The sequence below is a fragment of the Eufriesea mexicana genome, unplaced genomic scaffold (assembly GCF_001483705.2).
Source record: "Eufriesea mexicana isolate 0111107269 unplaced genomic scaffold, ASM148370v2 scaffold9269, whole genome shotgun sequence".
In the NCBI taxonomy this organism is placed as follows: Eukaryota; Metazoa; Arthropoda; class Insecta; order Hymenoptera; family Apidae; genus Eufriesea; species Eufriesea mexicana.
In genome coordinates, this window is record NW_016916987.1 from 40,121 (window position 1) to 53,232 (window position 13,112).

Genomic DNA, 13,112 nt, shown 5'->3' on the forward strand with positions numbered 1-13,112 from the left:
AAAGAAAATCGGAAAATTTGGATTTACAGCAGACACTTAATACGATATTAATACATTGTTAAAATCTCTCTGACACTTTCAAGGTCCAAAAATTTGTTAAAAAATAATATCCCTGTAAAAGATGCGGTACGAGACAAAAGTTGAGGTAAAAATGCAACCGAGCAAAATAATCGAAATTTACGAATTGTCAATTATAATTGACAGCGTATAGTTACCTTAAATTAATAAAATCCGCAACGAGGCTAATCAAATTTCGCAGCCAAGCAAATTAAGTTCGCAAATTCACTCTAGTCGTTTATCCATCGAATCGAATCAGTCAAACCACATAGCAACCTCTCCACTGTCTATTACCTGCCAATGATCACTATTCGCACTCTCACCTAACTCTAGCGAGCTAATCCAAAGATCCTCCTGCACTCTCCACCTAAAAAGTACTCTCGGAAACAGTCTAGCATGCAATTTGTTTATATAGCCTATGCAAACTAGGAAAAGACAATTGACAGGCTAGATGAGATGCAAAGAAATAAAATTCCATGGAAGGAAATGCCAATAATAATCGAAATTCGCGTTGGACCATCAGGTCTCCTCTATCCCTCTGTTAGGCGTGACACGAAAGTCCTCCTGGATCTCGATTAGGCTCTTGCCAGTGTTGTCCTTCACCACGATGGCGCAGAACAGAGCTATCAGCCAGCATATGGCAGAGGACAGCCACATGACCTTCGTATCGCCCAGGGAGATGATTATCTCGTCGAAAGTTAGCGTGGCCATCAGCGAGAACAGCCATCCGAGAGCGACCGCGCCGGAAACCACTGGAGTCTTCAGTTCTTGCGGAAGTGTGTCGCCTAAGAGAGACCAGGAAATTGGTCCAAGACCTAGATTGAACGAGGCGAAGATCAGAGTGATCCAGGTAGGCGACATCCAGTAGTAGATGTCGTCGTACTCGGGGTCGCTGTCACGTAGGCTGAAGAACCAACCTGGAATGGAGAAAGCAAAATGTATAAAATGGCATAAAATGGGAAAATGGCGGTGGAATGGGAAAATGTAAATGGTGGAGTGATGATTGGCAGGCTACCATGGGTTCTAAATTATTATCGTTCAAATTGTTAATTATTTGTTAACTATTGTATTACCGAGTGATTAGAATTTGATTTGTTAATATTGGTATCCAATAAAATTACTGATTTTTAATTATAATTAAAGGAAAATTTATAAGATGGTGGGAAAATGGTAGTGGAATGGAGAAATGTAAATGGTGGAGTGATATCTGGTAGATTACCATGGGTTCTAGATTAATATCCTTTAAGTTGTTGTTAATTATTTGAGTACTATTATATATTATCGAGTGATTAGAATTTGATTTTTTAATATTGGTATCGCATAAAATTACTGATTTTTAATTATAATTAAAGGAAAATTTATAAGATGATGGGAAAATGGTAGTGGAATGGAAAAATTTAAATGGTGGAGTGATAATTGGTAGACTACCATGGGTTCTAGATTAATATCCTTTAAGTTGTTGTTAATTATTTGAGTATTATTATATATTATCGAGTGATTAGAATTTGATTTTTTAATATTGGTATCGCATAAAATTACTGATTTTTAATTATAATTAAAAAAAAAACATTATGTGACAACAATATTAAAAATTGGCAACCAATACATTGAACGTACAGTAGCAATTCGTGAAATTACTGATTTTTAATTATAATTAAAGGAAAATTTATAAGATGTTGGGAAAATGGTGGTGGAATAAGAAAATGTAAATGGTAGAGTGATAATTGACAGACTACCATTAATTCTAAATTATTATCGTTTACGTTGTTCTTAATTATTCGAGTACTATATTACCGAGTAATTAGAATTTGATTTTTTAATATTGGTATCAAATAAAATTACTGATTTTTAATTATAATTAAAACAAAACATTATGCGATACCAATATTAGAAATTGGCAACAAATACATTGACCGTACAGTAGGAATTCTTAAAATTACTGATTTTTAATTATAATTAAAAACAAAGAAATTAAGAATTCTTATTGTACGTTCAATGTATTGGTTGCCAGTTGAATCGTATTAATAATTTAGGCCAAGTGTATATTTTCATAATATTTTTTGAGGAACTGGTCCAACAAGTTTATTGCAAGTATATTTTAATTTCATATAACGATAAGATTCTCAATTTTCTTAAACTCGTAAATAAGAATTACTACTCTTATTATATTCTCTATTCTCTATTTGTCTGTATTGAAAATTATTTAGAAATAGAACTCATTTTTGAAATAAATTGACAAACACGTCGCGCGATAAATAAGAAAATATTAGGGGGTTGTTATAAAAATACTATGGGGTTGTTATTCGACTCGAAAGTTGAGGTGCGATCCCCTGTTTGAGTTTCCAATGAACGACTGAATTAACAATCGATGCAGGGTCTATTTTGATTTCTTAATACGCGCTATGTAACGTGCACCGGAAGTATTGCAGAAGAAGTCGTATTTTCAGCTGGCCCAAAGCCAGCGTCGTAGACGTGCCCATCGAGCAGGTCGATTTTTCTTCGGAAACCCTAATCGACTAGGGGCAAATAAACACGCGCGATATTTATCGAATCTACTTAAACGAAAGTACTGGCATCGGTAATGAGCGTCGGTTATCAAACGCGGTCGTTATTAACTAATCTTTCGCGCATCGCTTATAATTAATTCGAGACGAGTAATAAACGACCGGTAAATAACAATAAATAACGTAACGCGGATTTTCGTTCAAATTACAGGGCAATCACGATCCCTCGAAGTTGTACTTATTTTATACACGATATACACTTCGTACTTTAATCTTTATATTAACAGAAAATTTGTCAGTCTTTCTCTCCTTATTTTTCCTTGAAAGTCTAGAGAAATTTAAAAGATAAAAATTCGAAAATCGTTACATCGTTTTTTAATTTTTGTCAGTGAAACTGTATTTGTTCCATTTTTATATATCTTTTTTAACGAATATGGGATATTCAAATTGAAGCTTATAATGAAAATAATGATAAATAAATTATAGAGAGGAGTCAATTTAAAAATTTCTGTCGCAAATTTTGGTGCAAAAATAATTTCTGTTAATTCGAATGAAAGAAACAGATATTTGGGTATGAAGTAAAAATTCGAAGGGGAAAGTATTATGGAATATTTGGAGTAACAGCAGTTACAAGAGGCTATTGTATGGAGTAGATAGAACGATTCGTTGGATCAACTATTTCAGCATCGTTTACCTAGCAGTATAAGGAATAATCCCATGAGAAGGGAGGAAGCAGTGAGGAGAATTCGACGTCCTAGCACGTCGACGAGGAACGCGGCCAAGAGGGATACCAATATTTGAACGGCACCGACGACCAGCGTCTGTTCGCTTCCGGTCAGTTCACCAGAACCGCTGGTGTCGAAGAGCATCAGGGCGTAGAAAATCATCATGTTGACGCCGGACAAGTGCTGGCCCAGGATCACTCCGAAGCAGGTCGCTATGGAACGTAGCACTCGACGATTCCTTAGCAGCTTCAGGCTAAACTGGTATTGCAGAAATAATTAATAATCCAGTGATATTTTAATAATCGGGGTAATAATTAAAAATTCGGTAATATTCGAATAATCGAGGCAATGATTAATAATTTGATAGTATTTTAATAATCAAATCAGTGGTTAGTAATTCAGTATTATTTCAGTAATCAAATCAATACTTAGTAATGCAGTAATATTTTAGTAATCAAATCAATGATTAATAATTCAGTAATATTTTAATAATGAAATCAATGATTAGTAATTCAGTAACATTTTATTAATGAAATTAATGTTTACCAATTTAGTAATATTTTAGTAATGAAATCAATCGTTAGAGTAATTCAGTAATATTTTAGTAATCAGATCAGTGATTAGTAATCCAGTAATATTTTAGTAATGAAATCAATGATTAGTAATTCAGTAACATTTTATTAATGAAATTAATGGTTACTAATTCAGTAATATTTTAGTAATGAAATCAATGGTTAGAGTAATTCAGTAATATTTTAGTAATCAAATCAGTGATTAGTAATCCAGTAATATTTTAGTAAACAAATTAATGAATAGTAATTCAGTAATATTTTAATAATTAAGAATAATAGCTAATAATTAAGTTTGGAGTTTAGGTTGTCTAGTGATGGAATAGTGTGTTTATTAGAATTTGGATAATAGTGGAATTTTAAATGCATTAAGATATTTAGCTGGATTTAAATGGTACTAGAATTTTATATAGAGTAGAGTGTTTAGTAAAATTGACATAGTATTAGAATTTTAGATAGAGTAGAGTGTTTAGTAAAATTGACATAGTATTAGAATTTTAGATAGAGTAAAGTGGTTAGTAGAATTTAGATAGCGCGAAAATTTCAAATACAGTAGGTATTAGATAATAATAGAATTTTAAATAAAGTAAAGTGGTTAGTAGAATTTAGATAATAGTTGACTTTTAAATAAAATAGAGTGTTAGTAGAATTTGAATGATAGTAAAATATTATACAGAATAGGATGTTTAGTGATGAATAGTGATTCGTGTAATGTTTACGTGAATTGAGTGCAATTCCACTGTTATTATGCAGAAAATAAAAAATAAAAATTTCACTTTATTTTACTTTATTAAAGAAACAAAATTATCATAATTACTGCATCTTTCATGAAAATTTGATCATGAAATTCCTATTCAGTTTATGATCATTCATATAAACAGACTTATATTGCTCCATAATTTTTCATTTATTCACGTGCACAAATAATTTCAGAAATTCTGCTTTCCTACGTAAAAATTTCTCAATTAGCAATTTCATCAAGATGCTTCCTATTTATTTTTGCTCGCAATTTTGATCTTCGCAGAGTTTCAAGCAGCTAACCGAGTAGCGATGAAACATTTCAAACTTCGCAATTATTTAATGGCTTTTGAATGTACAGCCATGCTCCATTTTTTATTGGCGTTTGCACTGGTCAGTGAGTTTATTCACAGAATTAAAAAACAGCGAAACATCTCACGGCATAAAGTATTTTAAGCGACGTTACATCGAGCAATTTCGATTAAATCTTTCGTTTCGACTTCATTTTCTCATTTCTTCAATTTTCTATTTAACCCATTTTATTATATCCCAATACTTTAAATTAAAAAATTAATTTGTCACAAATTATTTTAATCGAGTTCCCATTCACTGCCTCGTTCTTTTCGCGATTGTTTAATTATTTATAAAATACCTATTAAAAATTTTCGATTAAATCTTTCGTTTCGACTTCATTTTCTAATTTCTTCAATTTTCGATTTAACATTTTCGTTTTATTATATCCCAATACGTTAAATTAAAAAATTAATTTGCCACGAGTCATTTCAATCGAGTTGCCATTCACTGCCTCGTTCTTTTCACGATTGTTTAATTATTTATAAAATACTTATTAAAAATTTTCGATTAAATCTTTCGTTTCGACTTCATTTTCTAATTTCTTCAATTTTCGATTTAACATTTTCGTTTTATTATATCCCAATACGTTAAATTAAAAAATTAATTTGCCACGAGTCATTTCAATCGAGTTGCCATTCATTGCCTCGTTCTTTTCGCGATTGTTTAATTATTTATAAAATACCTATTAAAAATTTCGTGTCTCGTTGGTTCCTACGAATTTGCTTTTTAATAAATACTCCATGTTTGACGAATTTTTCAATTGTCGTGGAAATGGAAACTAACGAATTATGTAAATTTGCGTTATTTCTTTTGCTTTGACATTTGGAAGACGAGTTTACGCCTGGTATAACATGTTTTAGCTAATTACAAATAACGAGTAGGGAAGAAATTTTTAACACATCTGTAGTTTCGAGGGTTTTTGTGCCCCTCAGCTGCGTATGCTTCCTTTGTTTGTACAAAAATGACGAAAGACATGTTTTGTCTTCCTGCTGTGTATTTTAAAAAATACACGAAGGATTTTACCTGAGACCATCTGCAGCCTCGAAACTCGTGCAGAGAATTTCGCATACGAGGGACACGATTAACCATGGGAACAGTGAATTTATCAACAAAATGTATGAAATTTGAAAAAAATTCCTTATGGAAAATTATTCGTGAAATCTTGCAACTATTTTAAATAAAATAAATTTTGGTCTGATTGTTATTTTTTAAATAAAACTAAACGCACGAAAGGATACATATATGGTAGATTATAAAAGTAAGTTCTCCGGTTTCAATAACAACAGGAAAAAGCTATCGATATGAGATTTTATAGCGAATAACATATCTTCGAAAATCAATAAAATCCTAAATGGAGGGCTGGAAACATTTTATGATATTTCTTACGTAACCTAAATCCCTGAACACTAAATTTCTTTCCTCCATTTTGTATCGATATAACTCTTTCTAAAACCTACATAAAGCCTGCAGATATAAGAAACACAAATATTCCATTATTCGAAAACTTTTTTACTTCCAGCGTTTACTTTCATCGCGTGGAACGTTTAAAGATGAATTTATCAAACTGTAAACACGAAAGAATTCGTTTCCACGACTTTTAAAAGCATGGAATAATTCAAACTTTTGTGAATGGTTGTAGATTATCCATATATGTACTTTTCAATTATTTATTTGCATATTTAATCATTACATTAATCCCATTATTTTTACTCAATTCAATTAAATCATATTTAATAGATTTTTATTTAATTTTTATTTAATTTAATTATGGGAAATTAAATAATAAAAATTTGAAATTAATTTTTGGCATTCGAGAGGCACCCTTCAGTCGCCATTTTATAAAATTTCGAAGTTCGATATTAATTAATATATTCAATTATTTAATATTATTTTTAATAATTTAAGATAATGCAACAGTGTGCGGGATATCGAAATTAAATAATTCTACCTGTTAATTATTATTATATATTCTTACTTACTGCTAGAAAAATATCATCAGTCTTATAGCAGAAAATTTTTCAACTCGTACACCACTTTAGCCAAAAAATCGTCGAGTGCAAAAATTCCAAATTTTTATTTTTCTAATTTTCTAATTTTATTTAATAATGGGAAAAATATAAATGGCGGAGTTAATCGCTTTGACCTACGAAACACTGGCACAAAGAAATCGTTGTTTCTTACCTGCCTCGAGCGGGTTGCAGGAATCAGGCGCTTCGTTTCGCTGATTTCGTGCTGGACATCGTAAGTGTCGCCGCGATACCATCTCAAGGATTTTTCTGCATTGATCTCGTCGTTCCTCGACAAATAGTAGAGCGGACTCTCGGGTAATAATTTCACCAGCGCGATCGAGAGGCACGCGAGCCCGCAAATTATGCTGTACCTTTACGAGAAAGAATTGATTTACACGCAGTTCCCGGAGAGACCGTACTCTCGTGTCAACCTTGATTTAATAAAGCGTGTCACGATCGAGGAGGGAAAAAGCTTGGACTGTTCGAAGGACGATCTGTGACTCGAGAAATTAATTTTTCATATTTTCTTATTTTTCTCCATGCATGCGGAAATTATTACGTTTGCAATATTATTCTCGCGAATTTTTAGCAGGAATTGTAAATATTTATAGATAGACAAATTTAGTAAAACACGGATTTTTCTTTGGACAATTTCGTGAATTTTGAGAGACTGAAATTTGTTAACAGAAAATTAAGAAAATAATTCTGGAACAGAAGCAGAGGTATTTTAATCGAACATTAATTGGTATTTTAAATAAATTGATGTTTATAGGAATTTAGTATAAATTAAGTTTTGCAGAGTGTTAAGGGAATTTTTGATACTTGGTATAGTAGAAATTGATTTTTATATTAAAGATTAATTCTGGAATTTCGAGTATGCGGGAATAAACCTTGCACAACGTAAAATAGTTTCACGCTGATATGTTAAATTTCGATTGAATTAAACTTCGTCTACCAAAATCGCAGGTAAACTATTCAATTTTGCTTACCAAGCTGTTACACTGAGGTAAAATTAAGCAATTACATGAAAATTATATTGCAACTACATCACAACAAATTTTCATAGAATGAGTCAACATTTCTGCTAGAAATATCAGAGTGCAGAAATTTTTGCATTAAAAAGAGCCAGATTGCAGATTTCATATTTCCACTTTCAATTAAAAAATTGGAAATTTAATTGAATACGACTGGCATTACGGTAAATAAATAAATGAATAATTAAATAAATAATTTGTTGTTGAAATGAAAGACATATATATGTTTGAAAATTCGTGTGTAGTAAATGTACAATAATTGTCACAAATTCGAAGGAAAATAATAATTCATATACCTGCACACAGTTTTATTCTCGTCTAGCACGTGAGCTATGTAGAAGGCGTACATCACGCCACAGTTGATGAGAAGTTGAAAGAACGCGAGCAAACGTCCTCGAATTTCTTTGCTCGCGATTTCGGCCACGTAGATCGGTGTCAGGACACAAAACACACCGCCACACATACCACAGACCAGTCTTCCAACAAGTAGAAACATAACCTAGAAATATAATCTTATCAATATTATAAACACAACACGAAAACCCACGAAAAGAAAATTTTTCTGCGATTATTTACATTTTCTGCAAATTATTTATATTTTGATGTAAATTACGTAATTTAATTTAGATTAATCTAAAATTTAAATTTTTAATTTTAAATTTTGTTCTAGGGAGTATTTTATTGGGGATCAAATTTAGGGTTAGGGTAAGTGTTAGGGTAGGTTAAAGTTAGACACAGGTTTAAGATTCTTCCTGATCCACGAGATTAAAATTATTTCGACAGTTTCTAGATGTAGAACCGTTTTCAGTTACACGATTCACTCTGTGAAATCGGTATAATAACGGTTATAGAACCGATATGATAATGGTTATAGGAGCCACCAGAGACCGGTTATAGAACCGATGAACGAACTGTGGTTACGATCCATTATTGGATGGTCCGTTATTGGGAAGAATTTCTCATGAAAGGGCAAGTCGAAAGTTTGATTCGAAATTTTCGCGAGGAAGTCTTTATCTTCGTAAAATGCCTGTAAAAATTCCTCGAGTAAGCTTATACTAAAGTACTTCTCCAAAATAGAAAATTTCTTGGTGATTTACTAATTAAATAATGCACAGAATCCTAAAATTTTCAGTTCAGTTTCTAACAAAAATTAATTTAACTAATTTAATCATTTTCCAAAATTTATCTCCTCTTCACAATTTTTATATTTCGTATCTCTAAATTATTGGAATAATATTGGATAATGTATATAATATATACCTACTTTAAAAAATATTATTTATATATACCATATTTTTATATATCTATTTTAAGTCGGCAATTCTATTATTAAATTCTCTGCATATTAAACAATAAAATATATATATAAGTATCTCTTTGAATTATTGGAATAATATTGATTAATATATATAATATATACCTGTTTTAATTAATATTATTTATATATACCCTATTTACATACACATTTTAAATCGACAATTCTTTTATTAAATTCTCTACGTATTAAACAATAAAATATAAATATACAATAAAATAAAATATATTAAATAGCAAATACACAAAATACATTCTCATAAAATATATTATATACTCTGATACTGATACTGAATACACAAAAATATATCGAATGTACCAACCCTTATAATAAAATAAAATGTATTAACACATTGTTGACCGGTGACGAATTAACTCGTCTTCTCCTACCCAAACGTTGTTGACCGATGACGAGTTAACTCGTCATTGCACTTGCATTATCTATTTCAATTTATGAAACCCAGGACGATATAGAATATTGAAAGTAATTTTGAAGATTGGATTACAAAATAATAACCAGTGACATGACATAGTTTCTGTGTAAAATTGCTGGTTTATTACTGTTATTTTCGTAATACCAAGCCCAAATCACGACACTCACCTTATAATAATTTTCCTTGATCATCAAGATCCAGCTGAGAAGCAAGATCTGCATAGTCCAGAACATGATGTTCATTCTAGAAATTCGTCGAACGATGAACGGCATTAAAATCGCCCCTATGCAGACGCCAGCGTTCAGAATGCCCCCGATGAGTCCAATTTCGGTGGCAGTGGCGTCCAGGTAGTTCCTCAGCACCACGCTGGCCTTTGAGTTCCAACCTAGCGAGATGCCAAGCGCAAAACCGCCGAGAGACGCTGGAATTTCAGCAAGAAACACGATTGTCAACCCTCTTTTCCCCTGTTCTCTATCCTCTTCCACCGATGAAGCCTCGTTACTCTTCCATCCGTTTTCGTTCATCGTGCTAATTGTCGGCTGTGTACCTAATTTGCTCGAGGACCCCAACAGAGAGACCGTGAACGCAGAGAGGAGGAAAAAATCTGTTTCCTTTTAGTCCTATCCCGTTTTTCAAGAGCAAAGAGGAAATTGGATGACAAAAAGCATCGTTGGGTCTGAGTTCCTTCAACGAGTTATGTTTCGTGCACGTGGTTTCCTTTGTTTGGCAAGTGGGTGATGGTGTCTGGCGGACGTTAGATTGGTGAGCTCGGAAAGGGTGCTTTTTTAGGTGCACAGAGAAGGGTGAGGGTGTGTGCGTGTAATGGTTTCGCGTGAATGCAGCAACTGTGGGTAGAGTTTGGGACGGGTACCTTGATGAAACGTGATATTAAGGTGAATTAAAAGACAATATGAAAAATAAAATATTGGGAAGATAAGCGTGATGATAACGCGAGATACATTTAATTTTTATTCTTTATATACAAAAAATAAAAAATATTATAATTCTAATTATTTGAAATATTCTGTTCGAAATTTATTTATCGATATCAAAGGATATTAAACTGTCGGGAGTTATAATAAAATAAAAATTAAGGAAAATATTTTTGTATGCAAGTACTATTGTCTGGTGTTATAAGAAGATGCGAGTTACATTCTAAAGTGGGAAATTATTCAAAAATAATTAGTTGACAATTCGAGGATATTAATTTGTTCGAGCGAAGGTAATTTTCCCTCATTTTAGAAAATAAAAAGTCATATTTGTATCACAAGTTTGGAAAATGACAAATTTGTTCGATGATTGAAAAGATTCTGAGAGGAATAAATTCAGTTTTATCATCGCATAAATGTTATTTATAATTTAAATCGTCGGAAGTAAAAGCAGATAATATTTTATGCACGTGATATCATATAATCTCATGAATGGAACAAAATATTTCGAGAAAAAATTTGTATTCACTCGCATTGCTATGCAGTAAATGTGAATGTGGACATAAAACGCCAGGAATTTAATTTTAATCCCTGTTGAAGAGAAAGATCAATATTTGCAAAATATTGATATATATTAAAATAAGTAGACAGGAAATAGTATCATCAAAATAATTGTATAAAAGAAATATGTGTATAATTTATGCTAATAGAATTAGAAATTAAGTTTACAAGAATGATTTTAATTAATTCTTCACCTGGATGAATTTCCTTACAAGCTGCATGCTCTGTAATTATTAATTCAAAGACGCGTGTTCATAGAGTATTCCAAATAAAAATACAATGCACAAAGGCTCACAATAGCGAGAAGCAGGCAAATAAGGTATATCAAAATATATATTAACACACATTTGGTTAGCATATTGTCATAATCCCTGAAAGAGACGCATAAAAATGAAAAATTTAATTTCTCAGTATAATCTAATTATATAATTATTTTTATTTTCTATTTTAAATTATATCAATTATTTTATTCAAAAATTCAAGCTCATTAAGAACTTCGTGCTGTTATAAAATAATAACCAAAACGATATTCCCAATTTTCCACAATTTTCGTGTAAAATAAAAAGAAGGACCAACAATTTAACCAAAAAATATTCCCAATTTTTCTCTAAAATAATAGTCGAAATTTAACGAAATAGTGAAAATAATTAAATTTACCAATTGCAATGGACAATTTGCAATATGAGATAACACCTGGAGGAATGAGATGAAGGAAAATAATTGCCCGATAAATTAAAGAATTTTCTCGCTCTTTTAATAGCGTATCGAGGATCTGTTTAATTTAATAAATTATAATATGAGAATTTTTAATCGACGAGAGAAAGAGAGGTTAGCTCACCTACAAAGGCTCCCAGGTATTGGTTCAATTTCCGGATCTCGGCCACGTTGCCGTTGATCGATGGGGTGGTCATCGTCAGCCGGGGATGGGCTTTCCTTTTAAACGATCTCGATGGAGGAACAGATCGACTAGATCGACTCTACGAAACGCGATCGCGGCCTAGTTCCCATTTCAATGTGGCAGTATCGACCTGGGATCTCGTAAAGTCGATCGCAGTTGGCGTTCGTTTTGCAAAACAAAACATAATCGCGTTGTACCGCTTGATCGAGAATTTTATCAGGCACCTACACTCCTGGACAAAAGTTTCTTCCAAAATATCACGACATTGCCCCATTCTAAAAAGCAAATTTTGTATTTCATATTGAACAAAAGTCAGACTAATTTCGAGCATTTCTTCAGAAGGTTTACTATTTTCATTAAAGATCTATTATTATTTTTATTATTTATAAAGGGTGATTAATATTGAGAAAATTCTTCCATATTTTTAATTATTTTTATAAGTCATTCGTTAGTATTTAATTAATTAAATTTGGTACTTTATTTTCATTTTGGCAGATGTCAATATTTGAAACCAAATGAAATATGATACATCGGTAATGGCGGACTCCAGAATTCACAAGATGGAGGACCTTCTTCATCGATTGATCGATGAAAAGTATTATAGGTTCGATTATAGATGAATTTCTTGACTTAAAAAATACCCAATTTTAATTTAAATTGCGAATTTGTGCAAAGAAGATCACTGGTAGTTCATCGAAGCCGAAATAAAACGAAATACTCTACAGTCGAGCGACCTAACCTCAATTTATTCCAGAAAATTCCGACGAATTTGTAAGTTTCAGATTTTCATTAAGTTTCTTAATTTCGAAATACCTAATTTTAACTTAAATTGCGAATTATATGCAACGAAGACCATTGTTAGTCCATCGAAGACAAAATAAAGTACAATTGGCGACCTAACCTCAATTTAGTCCACAATGTAGCGACGAGTTTCTAAGTTTATTTGAGCTCTTCAATGATGGTTTTATGAAATACGTAGCTAATTC

General features: G+C 31.7%; 1 protein-coding gene across 1 annotated transcript; it reads right to left on the reverse strand.

Annotated features, from left to right (window-relative positions):
• Positions 1-576: 576 nt before the first annotated feature.
• On the reverse strand, positions 577-12,139 carry LOC108553088 (facilitated trehalose transporter Tret1). Its single transcript, XM_017907856.1, has 6 exons — positions 12,067-12,139; positions 9,906-10,159; positions 8,287-8,489; positions 7,129-7,327; positions 3,256-3,544; positions 577-974 (listed from the first exon to the last, which is right to left on the reverse strand). Exons 1-6 carry the CDS (start codon positions 12,137-12,139, stop codon positions 577-579), a joined length of 1,416 nt encoding a protein of 471 aa, XP_017763345.1.
• Positions 12,140-13,112: the final 973 nt, after the last annotated feature.